Source organism: Physeter macrocephalus, chromosome 21 (assembly GCF_002837175.3).
Source record: "Physeter macrocephalus isolate SW-GA chromosome 21, ASM283717v5, whole genome shotgun sequence".
NCBI classification, from domain to species: Eukaryota; Metazoa; Chordata; class Mammalia; order Artiodactyla; family Physeteridae; genus Physeter; species Physeter macrocephalus.
Window position 1 is genome coordinate 109757310 of NC_041234.1, and position 15017 is coordinate 109772326.

The window sequence follows — 15017 nt, forward strand, 5'->3', positions numbered from 1 at the left end:
GGACGCGCAGGCTCAGCGGCCACGGCTCACAGGCCCAGCCGCTCCGCGGCATGCGGGATCCTCCCGGACCGGGGCGCGAACCCGCGTCCCCTGCAGCGGCAGGCGGACTCTCAACCACTGCGCCACCAGGGAAGCCCCAAATCTAAGCCATTTGAAGGAATAAATAACTTGTAGGCAATGGTTATTATTTAGTAGGCAAAACTACTAAACAATTGGGGGGCACTCAAACAATTCCTTTGATTTGTCAGAGTTTTTTTTTTAGAAAACTAAATCATACAGTTCAGACCAGTCATATTGTTTCTATGCCTCACATCCATTAGATCCCATGTATGAATCAGATAAACAACCTCATGTGAATGACTTTTTTTTTTTTTGTGAATGACTTTTAATAGCTTCTCTCCAGCAAAAAAAAAAAAAAAAAAAATATATATATATATATATATATGTGTATATACATGTACATATATTTACATGTATTCAGGACCCCTCAAAGCCTTAAGGTAGGGACAGGAGATTGGCTAGCTGGCCATGGGTGGGAGTGTTGCTTTCTATTGAATGACTATTATGAGAATTATCCTCATCATGATATTATGACATCATACTAAGTATTTTACATGCAATAGGTTCTTTTATCCTCATTTCACAACTAGTCAGTTCCAGCTAAACGCTGTCATGTGGGAAGGTGGGCCCAGCTCTGCCAAATCTGTGATTTCTCAAAAGAAGCCAGAAATCCAGACTTCTGTGGGAAACACGATTTTCAAAGACGGGAAACAAATGGAAAGTTTGTTAAAGCACTGGATGGTCTCAACAAAACACATGTATGGACTACCAGTTTGCAACCTTGGAACTAAAGCTTCATACATCTGAACCTGGGCCAGTATCAACGCTCTGTCTGAGAAATTTTAACCTGAAAGGCCATTTTGGATTTAGGGTCAGTCTGCATGTGTTTGCATGTGAGCATACAAATAGGTATAGAGACTGATTCTATTCTTTATATACAGATATTTGCATAACTAAAAGATTCAAGATAATCTATTTTAAAGCCGCTATTGAAATGAACATTCAAACAGAATATCACATATCATAAACAGGATCAGATGCACGTATCTTATAGCAAATATAGCGCAAACCCCCTGAGGTTTCCCATTCGGTCTGGGGAAACTACATTTCTACATTCTCTGCTATGCTGCCTTAAAGATCTCTAATCTGGATGGTTATATAAACATGAAAAGGCACAGTTTCTATTTTCTCCAAAATCAAACCCTAGATTTGCAAACTATAAATCGTTTTTGAGAGCTTGTCAAAAAAGCAAAAAGATGCGAGCAAGGGTCAGCCTTGTTTTCTTTTATTGCTTTCTTCTTTACCAAAAAAAAAAAGCATGCAGCAGGAGAGAGGAAACAGCATTGGTTTTAGGCACTGGTTGCAGGCTGTTTTTTTTTGGAGTTCCAACATGTGACTGCTTAAAGGAGCCTCAGTAAAAATGAACATGCCGCCTGTCTTCATAGGGCTCAGAGCCATTTCTCCCGTTTCTGAGCACGGCCCCACCCCAGCCCTCGGCAGCAGCTCCGACCGGTTCTTCAAGTTAAGGCGCACAGAATTCGTTTTCTCTCCCCTTCCCCTCCTAGAGAAGACATTTACTCCCTTCTCCTCATGCCTGCCTTCAGATCACCCAGTTATATGGCCTCACGGCAGTTTGGACAGCAATAACAGTGACAAAAGGCATTGCTCTTTCACTACTGAAGTCTGGAAATTAACCTTGTTTAATATTCTTTTGTGCGGCATCTCAGACAGGCAATTCATACACCCCCTGCTCGCTTTTCAGTTATTCTAGTTATTTCTTTAAAAACGCTTACAGTGGCTGATGCCACATAAAAATTTGATTATTTTACTATGAAAACAATTTATATTCCTAGAGCTTTTTCTTTGCATCTTTAGGGCAGAGAAATACAGTCACAATAAGAGGGAAACCAGGCCAATCTGAATGCTAAGGACAAGCTCTTTCCAAGACCCTTAACCCTTCCCAGGACACGTACTTAACAACGCACAGGCTGAATGCAAACTCAGACTTGCTGCCTGGCATTTAGGAATAACTTGACCTTGACATCTAGAAAATGGGACAAATACTAACAGTAAAAACAAATGCTTGAAACAATTTAGCATCATGGAGCCTACTGAACAAAACATATTACAATAGTTACAGAACATAAAATACTGAATTGTTGGCATGTGATTGACCTCGATAAGGTCCAAGCTATCACGTTAGAATACGCTGGGAAACATCTCGTGACCTCAAGCTACAGAGAAGAGTTTCCAAGGCCGTGAGCTACTCCTGCACTCTTCCCACATACCCCACCCTTAAAGAGTATAAAAAGGAAGAGTTACTCCACAGATAGCCAAATAACTTGCCAAGTGATCTCAGGAGCGGGACAGTCCCAGACAATACTCTTTTCCTTGTGATTCGCCCTTCTTGGCCCATATCCATTCTCAACCCCCTCACTTGTTCACACTCATTGCAATTTCCACCAAGTAGCCAGTTTAAGCCTCTCTTTGGACTTTAAATCCACTGCTACCATCCTTCCAGGTGCTATACCTATCATAGCCTCTAGAATCAGCCCGACTCCAGAGATCCTTCCAAGTCAAACTATGGTGTCACCAACTGAGCTGCACATTATTCACTCTGGTCAGGCCCTATGCATGCAAGCAGCACAAATTTGTCTTCCACCATAGTTCTGGGCTTCAGGCTTAATCCAATCAATTTCATTTCAAGCTAGCTGTTCACAGGGACCACTTAAAGTAATTCATTTGAGAGAAAAAGAGAAGAAAGAAACCAAGAAAGGTAGTAGACACAGATGCTCTTCCTTAAGGTCCAAACAAACGTCATCTCCTTTGCGAGCCCTTCCCTACCAACTAGAAGTTCTTTCATAATAGTTATTTAATAGTTATTGATGAACATGTCCTACCTTCTCTACTAGATTGAAAGCTCCTTCAGCTCTGTAGCCATTCCATGTTTACCTTTGTAACCCATGGTGTGTGTGGCACAGTACTAGATATATCTATTCACTGAGTACTCGTGTGCTATATTAATTTGTGTGTATATTAAGGGATGTGCATCTACACAAAACAAAGTTCAGAACTGAGAAAACATCTATGCATATAAAGGAATTAGGAATTTTCTGAAAGCTTAAGTAAACTACTTTTGATAGCAAAAGGACCAATGTCAGTTGCACCCAGTATTGCAAAGCATATACACAGGCATCTCTTGTGCACCATGAATTGTCTGTTAAAAGTCTGAAGCTATCATTCCCATAATACAAAATCATGTGTAGAGCTGGAGATAAAAGATTCATATCCTAAACTGTAATTTTTAATACACCATTTTGTGCCAAGAGCTTTATTAGAAAATAAACCGTTTACTCACCCATTGATGTTCACTGTCATTCAACAACAATAAAATTCTTCCTGGTTTATTTCCCTGATCTTACTTTTGATTCCAAGTGTCATTTTTTTCTATGACTGATTTTCACTTTCTTATTTTTTGTGTGTTGAGTTTTAAATAAGCAAGTATTATATTTTAAATCATAAGATCAACAACATTACCTTAAGTTTCGAAAGAAAAAGAGTAGCCCTGAAAACCTTGCTGATGATCAGTTAGTTACCAAATTAGCTAGTGTTACTTTGTATCTCTCCAAAATACATCCAAATATCCCTTCAGAAATTTGCTGGGAATTTAGTACACAAGTGAACCAACGATGGGAAAATTTGCAACTGTATCTGAAAGGAGAGATTTCTAAATTCCAGCTTATAAAGAACAGTGAGTCACTTTTTTTCCTTTAAGAAACAGTTGTCAACAGGCTAGAAATCTGCATCTTTCAAGTTTGAATATGGGGAAGAAATGAAATCAGAAAGATTTCAAATCATCAGACTTCAACATTTGTTCACTTGTCCGGTAACACCCAGGAAGGGCTGCCTTTTTAAATGCTGATGAAGTCGTCTCCAGGTCTGTCCATGATATCATACTCTACTTGACCATGGTGAAAGGAAGGATGAATCCTTTTGTTAGATATTATTTTAACTAGTCACTTAAAGCTACTCTGCCCAACGATTCAAAATTGCTCATACAGTCTTGAACAAGTACCATGACGGATGGTGCTTCCTCATAAACTTGATCACGTTTAGATTTTGAAATTACATTCTACCTCCTTGGCCTTAACATTCCCCTATGTCCGTATCACAGGAATCACATCAATGCAGTCCATGCAAACACAAGACTCCATTCTCTCCCTCTGTCCTTAAAAGCCCCATTCAGCAGTTTGTGCTATAGCACCATGCTGCCGCATCCCTGCACTTGAACTTGGGAATAGGCTTTCCAGGACTGCAGGCAGAGCCCTTACCGCATTCCTTCTGAACCTCATCTTGGCTCTCGGGGGAGTTGCTTCTGCCATCTCGCCTATACACAATAACACTCTTCTTTTCCAATTGTCAATGCCACATTGATGAAATATGAGCCGCTTCTTAGGTAGTATTTAAAAGCGGCAGCCAAAAATCTCTATCAAACAAAGCTACCGTAGCTGCTTCCATTACCACCGTGGCAGCGCTGCAAAAAAAACCACTATCCCTGATTCGTCAGCTGACAGAGCCTTCCCTGCTGCTCATTGTAATTCAGAGTCGACACATCCCCCCAATTACTTAGCCTGATTGAACCTCATGGATTAGCTGGTGCTGGACTGCTCGAGAAGATCAGCCTCGTCCAGGGAGTGGAGGAAGGGGAAAAAAACGACTCTCCTCCTAGGGGCTAGATGGGACTGGCTTTCTCCTCTGCGCAATTTGATTTTTAAGGTGGAATGCTAAGAATCTTTGTGAAGGTAGTATTAACTGATATCTTTAATCTTGTCCTACCCTGGTCTGTAACTTGAAACTCAATTCTGTTTGGTTTTTTTTTAAATTAAATTCTACTCTGGGTTTAAGCCTTGTGAAAGGTTAATAGCTTGTGAAATTTTGTCCTGATGATAATCTAGAAAGAGCAGAACGTGCAAACTTTCTAAGACGGATAGGATTCTCTCCCAAATGAACATTTCCCCAAAATGTATAACTAAAAAAAAACAAAAAAATCTTGTCTCTTATCATTATGAAATATAGCCTAACTGCGTAGTTTCTTTTGGAATCTAGAAATTAAGATCTTCAAATTGAATTATATAATTACTTCATAGGCACTAGTTTAAAATAATGTAGTAAACACAGTTAGACCTATCTATACAATGGCCATTTTCACCAGAAATTCCTTCTGAATGTCAACTTTTGTTCTTGAAATTGGCTTGCATTCGATATTTACCTCTATTGCAAACAATGTCCAATGGCTATTAATGGTTGAGATATAATTAATGTGCTTTTGAGTATGGGTATAGAAGCTCTACCATAAGCAGAAACATTCAAAATGCTAAAAAGAAACAACGCTTAAACTAATCTATAGCCAGTTACATGTCATTGTCACCTGCCGAACCCCCACCTCCCACTCCTGCCCGGCTGTTATGCAAGTAAAGCGACCTTGGGCTCAAAGCTCTTTGTGGGGCATACTTCACACTTCCCCACTGAGAGAGCATTCCCTAGGGAAACACATCACCTCCCCTTTCTGTTGGGGTCAACAAAGTCATTATTCCTTTGTTGACCCCAAATCAATAGTATCAAGACCCAATTTTGTATTTCTCTTTTGGGAAAAACAAGACCTCTGTTCTAAGCAATCTATTTGATTAATAAAAATAAAACTTTACCAAAAAAACTGATGCCATGTGCCAACCAGTCACTCAATGAAAATTAATCTCATCAAGCAGGTAGTTTTGGCATCAAAAAAAAAGCTGGGCTGGGTGATAAAAAAAAATGTTTTATTGTAACAAGTGCTATATTTAGTATTAAATAATTGATTATTGTCATAAACGAAAGTCTGCTCAATAAGCCCAAGGACCGATCCTAAAGGCCAGGGCACGATAAACACCTTTTATATGATTCAGCCCCTTGATAGGGCTCAATAGTACCTGGAGGCCAGATGTACTCTCTCCAAAGGAATTTTTACCTTTTTCTAAACAAAATTTAATGTATTTGTCTATCCACATGTCATTTGGAAAATGACAGGAAGCGGCAGGTAGAAAGGTCACCAACTGGAGTTCGTGAGAATTCAATTCCTGCTCCTCCTCTTTGTTACTTAGCTGTTTGACCTTGGATTCAACACATAATCTTTCCAAGATGCGTATATCAATGTAATTCCCTCATCTATGGGACAATTATAATGATACCCGCCCACAGGACTTAATCAGGAAACAAAGAGAATCAACATTACTTAATAAATGTGAATGCCTTTGAAAAAGCAAAAATGTACTATACAAAATCGAGGTTTTACTATTTTATTTTGGTAACTTTTATGAATCTGGTATTAACTCTTCATTGCTTAGCATTAAACACTTCTGTTATAAAAAATAAACAAAAAACCACCTTGCTGGGGCTTCCCTGGTGGCGCAGTGGTTGAGAATCCGCCTGCCAAGGCAGGGGACATGGATTCAAGCCCTGGTCTAGGAAGATCCCACATGCCGCAGAGCAACTAAGCCTGTGCGCCACAACTACAGAGCCTGTGCTCTAGAGCCTGCGAGCTACAACCACTGAGCCCGCGTGCTGCAACTACTGAAGCCCGCGTACCTACAGCCTGTGCCTGCAACAAGAGAAGCCACCACGATGAGAAGCCCGCGCACCGCAACGAAGAGTAGCCCCTGCTCGCTGCAATTAGAGAAAGCCCGTGGGCAGCAACGAAGACCCAACACAGCCAAAAAAATAAATAAATTAATTAATTAATTAATTAAATTAAAAAAAAAAACTTACAAAACTTTAAAAACAAACAAACAACAAAAACAAAAACCACCCTGCTGACTTGCCCAAGACGAGGAATAACTCATGCTGGGCATGAGAGGATAATGATCTCATTCGTTTTACCACGTGAGAGCCGGCGTGTTTCCTACACTCGTCAGCAAGTTAGTAGAGCAAAAAGAACACCGGCTCAGAAGTCCGACAACCTAGATTTTTGTCTTGCCTTCACAACTAAACCAACTGCCTCTGCTGGGCGTGGCCTCCCGCGTGAGTCCGGAGACGGAAGGAAGAATTTCAGATGGCTGATGACATTGGACTCTCAAAGAAACACATATATTGATTCCTAGCTATTCTGGTCTGATAGAGGAAGTTGACTGCATGGCACTTTTGCAGACAGCCCCACTCTTACCAGCTCAGGAGGAGTCTATGGGTTCCTCACCTCCCTCTTCTTCTATGAAAGAGAAGTGTCAGACAATATCCAAATGAGCCTAATAATGTAAAAGATCATCTTGGCTGTGGGCAGGATTGCATCTCTCATACTGTCTCCTTTAGGGCAACTGTTTTTTCTCTCTGGGTCTTGGAGAGCTGGGGACTAGCTTCCAATAGGGACAATATGTCATTTTGCAGGTGACTCCCTTCCCTCTCTACCCTAGGGGAAAGAAAAGTCTAGAAAGATACACACCAAAATGTTAAAAAGTGTTTATTTCTGGACGGTTCGATTATTGACTATTGTTTTAAACCCTCTTCTTTATACTTTTCCAGATATAATGAGTATACAGCAACACAGCTATTTCCATTTTTTAAACAGTTCTCATAAAAAAATTGCCTTGCTTTGAAAGGCATAGGGGACCATCAATCACTTCTCACTCAACTTGAACCATTAACTACTCATTCTTTCCTATTAGGTTTTATTTTGGGTAGAGTTGGTTAGCTCAATCTCCTCTACCAATTCGCCTCTCTAGTTTCCCACCTCCCCATTCCATCTATTTTTATTGTCTCCATCAGTATCAAAATAAGCTGTACCCCACAAACAGAAAGTATAATGCAAAACAAAGTCAAGAAGTTACTGTAGAATACAAATGTAAAACAGCTAGTGGGAAGCAGCCGCATAGCACAGGGAGATCAGCTCGGTGCTTTGTGACCACCTAGAGGGGTGGGATAGGGAGGGTGGGAGGGAGGGAGACGCAAGAGGGAGGGGATATGGGGACATAGGTATGCATATGGCTGATTTACTTTGTTGTACAACAGAAAGTAACACAGCACTGTGAAGCAATTATACTCCAATAAAGATCTATTTTTTTAAAAAAAGAAGCTACTGTAGAATAAATTGGTACTCACTGAGATTTTTTGGAGAGAGATTTTGAGAGAAGACCAGGTATCCAGTCTTCGATCAAGAATAATGGTAAATCGGGAGTCAGATCCATTTTGCCTACAAGATGAGAGGAAATACTCTGTTTTGCTTAGTAATAACCCAACTTTGCTAGATATGTCCTTACTTCTGATTATTTCATTTACATGTGATGTCTTGCCTGAAGACAGATTTGGAAAGTTATCACAAAGTGCTACAATGGAAAGCCAATTTAATTCCATATTCCACTACTCACTATTTAAAATTTCTTTTTTGTCACTGATGTCAATCTTTTAAATAGGCAAGTAATAGTGTCATGCAGGTAGGCCACTAAAATGGATTCGGAATACTACGATTTGGGGCATGGGAAAACCTTATAGACAGCTGTCCTTCATGATGTCAGATGTAACTTCACGCCAATCCATCAGGAGTCAATGATCCATTCATTCATTCAGAAAAACACTGTTAAATACATATTCCTACCTCTTGCCTGCTCCTTGAGGGAAGGCAGTGTAATGGATAATAAAACTTTTATGTGCCCTAAAAAGACCACTTTCAAGCTTTAAGGGGTGCAGTGTAAATTTAGTTTTCTGGGATTTGATTTTTGTTCATGAGGTTCTTCACAATATTATGATCTTAGATTCCTGCCTTCTTAGTCTTCAGGATTAATAACCAGAAAATGTTTCCTTTAAAAAATTTGTTTTCAACCTAAATAAAATCTTTAAGGAAGCTTTTGAAACTTCCCCCTTAAAGCGTTCTCATCTCAAATGATTTCTAATATCAAGTAACTCCTAATCCATTCCAATATCACTTTTGAGTCTATTTAACTTTCAGTCTTCTTATTTTATCCTTGGAAGAAATGAAGAATAGCTGTCTAGCTACTGGCTAGTGAGAGTTCCTTTTAGGCAGATTAAAGGCTTTATGTACGATCATCATTTTTAACCTATGTTCTTCTGCATAGGTCCTCAGTATAATCTTTATAGCAATTTAGGTAGCTGTCAGCTTCCCCTTCTAAGTTATTTCTTATCTACTCTGAAGGTGAGTCTTATGATCATTTACAATAACAAAAGCCACACCAAAACACCATTTTCCTGTTACTACATTCAAATGGGTAGCCAATAGAAACCAAACTGAAAAAAAAATGTAATGAAATGCTATACCTTGCAACAGACGTCAAGTAAGTCAGCACTTTTGCTATCACCTCTTCCGGTATGCATCTGAAATTACAATTTTCCGGAAACGTAATGATCCAAGCATTGTCCTTTCCCCGGCCACCTGAAATAGTATAAAAAACCAAATTAGCATTTATGTGACAACAACGCGAGAAAGAGGATTTTAGATTTGAGAGGGGTGGTTAGAAGACAGTCTGGGGCCAATGCAACTTTTATAAAGATGATGATCTCCACAGAAACCAAAACGGCACCATGCTCCTGCTGAAGTCTAAAAAGTGGCAGGGTGGTTTTGAAATAAAAAAAGGAGAAAGAAAGAAAGGGAGGTGGGGGAGACAGAGAGAGAGAAAGAAAGAAAGAAGAAAAGAAAGGAAGAAAGAGAAGGAGGGAGGGAGGGAGGGAGGAAGGAAGAAAGAAAAAGAAAGAAAGGGGAGGGAGGGAGTAGAGAAGGCAAAATGAGAAAAAATTTCACAGAATGTTTATAATAAACGCAGTTGAAAATAGAGCTGATCACTCATATTGGACAACCATGGGTATTGGGAAATAACTGTTTCTATACCAATGCTATGAGCCTAAATTCAAAGTGAGTCACGGACAACTTGATAACAAGAGGAAACCTTGATAAAACTGACCACTTAGAGTCATGGTGAGCATGAAAAGAGTATAGGATACAAACTATAGGAAATAAGTGATGTTCTAACGGATTGGTGGAAGAAACAATATACGCAATAATACCAACAATGGAATAGGAATCTTACTAATGCAAAGAAAGTAAGACCACAAATTCTCCATGGGTTAAAATTCAGTGTGCACCCCACTCCACAGCCCTCTATGCAGCCTGGAGGATTGAGAATGAAAGCCACCTAGCGCAGGGATGAGCCTTACATGTGCCTAAGGTCTCACTCTGTAGTCAGCCTAACACCTGGGCACAGAGTGGGTGCTCAAAACATATTAGTGCTAAATGGAAATTGAAAGATTATTTTAGGAGGAAAGTTGTACAGTGGCCCTTGAATTTAGCTTGCTAAAATAAATTTTTTGAGAGGTTTAGTTGTAATTCTTATTTGGCTAAATTTAAGTGAATAAAGGTACAGGATATAAAAATATTCAATATGCAGGGCTTCCCTGGTGGCGCAGTGGTTGGGAGTCCGCCTGCCGGTGCGGAGTGTGCGGGTTCGTGCCCCGGTCCGGGAGGATCCCACGTGCCGCGGAGCGGCTGGGCCCGTGAGCCGTGGCCGCTGGGCCTGCGCGTCCGGAGCCTGTGCTCCGCAACGGGAGAGGCCACAGCGGTGAGAGGCCCGCGTACCACAAAAAAAAAAAAAAAAAAAAAAAAATATTCAATATGCAATAAAACTATGACAAAGGCAAAGGAGAGAAAGTAGAATGATAAAGCAACTAATTCCAAAAGAAAGCAAAAATGGAGGGAAAAAAACGAAGAATAAGACAAATAGAAAACAAATAGTAAATGATAGGTTTAAACTGAGCCATGAATAATCACATTAAATGTAAATGATTTTGACACCCCAATTAAAAGTTAGAGATCGTCAAATTGGATAAAACAATCAAGACACAACTATATATTGCCTACAAGAAACACACTTTAAATATAAAGGCACAATGCATTAAAAGCAAAAAGATGGAAAAAGATATATCATGCTAAGTAGTCAAAAGGAAGGTGTCTAATTTTAGACAAAGAAGATTTCAGAGTCAAGATTACGAAGATCAGGGGCTTCCCTGGTGGCGCAGTGGTTACGAATCCGCCTGCCAATGCAGGGGACACGGGTTCGAGCCCTGGGCCGGGAAGATCCCACACGCCGCGGAGCGACTAAGCCCGGGCGCCACAACTACTGAGCCTGCAGTCTAGAGCCCGTGAGCCACAACTGAAACCCATGCGCCTAGAGGCCGTGCTCCACAACAAGAGAAGCCAGTGCAATGAGAAGTCCGTGCACCGCAACGAAGAGTAGCCCCCGCTCGCCACAACTAGAGAAAGCCCGCACACAGCAATGAAGACCCAACGCAGCCAAAATAAATAAAATAAATAAAAAATTATTTTTTTTTAAAAAAGATTAAGAAGATCATTTGATAATCAAACAGCAGTACATTCATCAAGAGGACATAACAATCCTAAGCGCTTATGTATCTGATAACAGAGCTTCAAAATACATGAAACAAAAATGGATAGAGCTGCAAGGAGAAATAAACAAATCCAGAATTTTAGTCAGAAATTTCACCACCCCTCTCAATAAGTGATAGAACAAGTAGACAGGAAGTTCACTAGGAAACAGTACACCCGAATAACAATCCCAGCACTGTGACTTAATTTACGTTTCTAGAACACTCCATCCAACAAAAGCAGAACACATTCTACACAAGTGTACTTGGGAAAGATCAAATTCATTCCTTGCCTTAATCTTTACCCCGCACACAGCAATGAAGACCCAACGCAGCCAAAATAAATAAAATAAATAAAAAATTATTTTTTTTTAAAAAAGATTAAGAAGATCATTTGATAATCAAACAGCAGTACATTCATCAAGAGGACATAACAATCCTAAGCGCTTATGTATCTGATAACAGAGCTTCAAAATACATGAAACAAAAATGGATAGAGCTGCAAGGAGAAATAAACAAATCCAGAATTTTAGTCAGAAATTTCACCACCCCTCTCAATAAGTGATAGAACAAGTAGACAGGAAGTTCACTAGGAAACAGTACACCCGAATAACAATCCCAGCACTGTGACTTAATTTACGTTTCTAGAACACTCCATCCAACAAAAGCAGAACACATTCTACACAAGTGTACTTGGGAAAGATCAAATTCATTCCTTGCCTTAATCTTTACCAACGGAAACTGAAGGGAGGTCCCCATTCCCATAGTATCTGTTGAATCAAACTAGACCAAAGTAATAAATCAAATGACGATAAATCTTTATAACATTCTAGAGTTAAAGAGCAGGATGAAGAAAGATAATCATGGAAAATGATGGCATCCACCCAAGAATTTTAAAGGAACTCAAAGGAGAAACTGTACAACTCTGAACCAAGAGATTAGCCAATCATGAAACAAAGGGCCTCTATAGGTACTGTATGGTGTAGAACTAGGAATATAAATAATATATAACATATAATGCGCTCTCTCTCTCTCTCTCTCTCTCTCTCTCTCTCTCTCTCTCTCTATATATATATATATATATATACATAACATATAATATAATTTAGACTTGCCAAGCAACACTTAGGCAAACTATACCTGTCAAAGGAAAGAATGTTGGTTCTTGTTAAGGACAGATTGTCATTGACTAATCTATAAACCATTATTACCACTGAGTACCTACAAGTGCTATACTAGGTAGTAAACATGCGAGAAAAGAACAAGGGAGATATTTATATTCTAAATTGGGGGTTTTCAGTATTTTTCCCATTGGGAACCCTTTCTTCAAAAGAAATGAGAGGCATAAGCATTTTTTAAAACAACTACAAAAATCAGATAAGGAAAGAAGTTGTGGAGCAGGATCTAGGTCTGGGAACAGGTCCTGAGGGTGGTTCTATTTGGAACACAGTTGGAAAAACACTAAGAAGCTTCAGTAAAATCCCTGAATCTCAATAGTGAAAGCATATCACACATTTATACCACTTATAAAATAAAACATAAAACCACATTAATTACATCACCACAATTACCGCTAATTATAATCATTAAAGCAGAGGCCAGATTGAAGTGTCCAATTAGGATCATCCGTAAAGTAAATGTTTGTTTAGTAAACCGAGCATGTAGGTATCATTTCAGAAGAAATAAATAAACTACTTAAAAAGAATAAGACGGTCTCTTGTACTCTCAACACCTAAGAAGGATTTTCATGCAAACAATGCATATACTTGTAAATTCTTCTTATCTGTTTAATACAATAAATATAACGTTTAATGGCATAGCTCAAGTTACTCTAACACTTGAAAGGAATCTGCTTGTCTTTAGGCAAAGCTTTCCCTAGATATCTGATCAAATTAAAAAGACAAGGGTGGTTTCCCATTGCTGTATCTCTAAAAATATGTAATGCTTTTGAGCAGCATTATTCACAATAGCCAAAATGTGCAAGCAACCCAAGTGTCCATCAATGGATAAATGGATAAACAAATGTGGTCCATCCATACCACGGAATGTTATTCAGCCTTAAAAAGGAAGGAAATTCTGAAAAACGCTACAACATAGAAAGACCTTGAGGACATTAGGCGAAGTGAAATAAGCAAGTCACAAAAAGACAAATACAGCAATGATTCCACTCATATGAGGCACCTAGAATAGTCAAATACCTAGAGACAGAAAGTAGAATGGTAGTTGCCAGGGGCTAGACGGAGGAAGGAATGAGGGGTAATTTTTTTTTAACAGGTACAGAGTTTCAGTTTTATAAGACAAAAAGAGTTCTGGAGATGGATGGTGGTGATAGTTGCACAACAATGTGAATGTATTTAATGCCACTGAAACGTACACTTAAAAATGGGCTTCCATGGTGGCCCAGTGGTTAAGAATCCGCCTGCCAATGCAGGGGACACGGGTTCGAGCTCTGGTCCTGGAAGATCCCACATGCCTGTGGAGCAACTAAGCCCGTGCGCCACAACTACTAAGCCCACATGCCACAACTACTGAAGCCCGTGAGCCTAGAGCCTGTGCTCCGCAACAAGAGAAGCCACTGTAATGAGAAGGCCACGCACCACAACAAAGAGTAGCCCCGGCTCACCGCAACTAGAGAAAGCCCATGCACAGCAATGAAGACCCAATGCAGCCAAAAATGAAAATAATAATAAATAAATAAATAAATAAAATTTCATTAAAAAAGAAGAAAAAAATAGTTAAGACGGTAAATTTTATGTTATGTGTATTTCATCACAATTTTTAGAAATTATACACAAATGCATATACATATACAAATAACTATACATATTTTAGAAAAGTAAACTATTTTATCATGTGTAAATGAAATCCTTTAAAAAAAAACTTAATACGTGATGCTTAATTAGGGTGACTTGCAGCATTTGTAATGAACATTTAAGTCATCAGAGCTATGGTGGAGGGGGAAACCTCAAAGAAGCCACCTGAGTGGTTACCCTCTCACTCAGCCTGCACCCACCTAGGAGATGTATTCCACCTTCGCCCATCACAGATTGCTGAAGACTTGCCCAAACGTCCAATATACAAGACTGGTAAGACTGGTTTTAATCACATATCTAAACATATTTCAAACCTCTAGTTATTCTCTAAATGTCCGTTTTTTAGCAACTACATGCACAATGTATGAATGTTTATTAAAACATAAAAATTATACAGCCACTTATATAAGAAGGACCAAACTAACTTTGCTAATAGAGTCAAACATTTATCTGGTCTAAATATATGAAAAAGTCTGCTTACCAGACAGGAAGGCAATGTCTTGCATTAAGAAATGGCTGATGTCCTTCACACGGAGAAGCACCTCGGTTTCTATGACAAACGAGAAAGGGAGAGAAACAGCGGGCACGTTAGAGGACAGCCAGAAACGTACACATGATTTCTCATCGTGCTGAAAAGAACTCTGGGGGTCCCGCAGATCTGCATCCCCAGACGCACTGCTGACCTTCTCTTTATTCCTCTCAGCCACATAAGAAGGAAATCACACTCTGGAC

At 39.5% G+C, this 15017-nt stretch overlaps 1 protein-coding gene across 2 annotated transcripts in view; it reads right to left on the reverse strand.

Annotated features, from left to right (window-relative positions):
* The window catches only part of MCF2 (MCF.2 cell line derived transforming sequence), a 75139-nt gene extending 60348 nt beyond the window's left edge, over window positions 1-14791 (reverse strand). For both annotated transcript variants that reach the window (XM_007100312.2, XM_007100311.2), the window contains exons 1-3: window positions 14767-14791; window positions 9355-9469; window positions 8185-8275 (exon numbers count right to left, since the gene is read on the reverse strand). In XM_007100312.2, coding sequence (XP_007100374.2) covers window positions 8185-8275; window positions 9355-9469; window positions 14767-14791 — 231 coding nt within the window. The remainder of the gene's footprint in view (window positions 1-8184; window positions 8276-9354; window positions 9470-14766) is intronic.
* Between the last annotated feature and the right edge of the window lie 226 nt (window positions 14792-15017).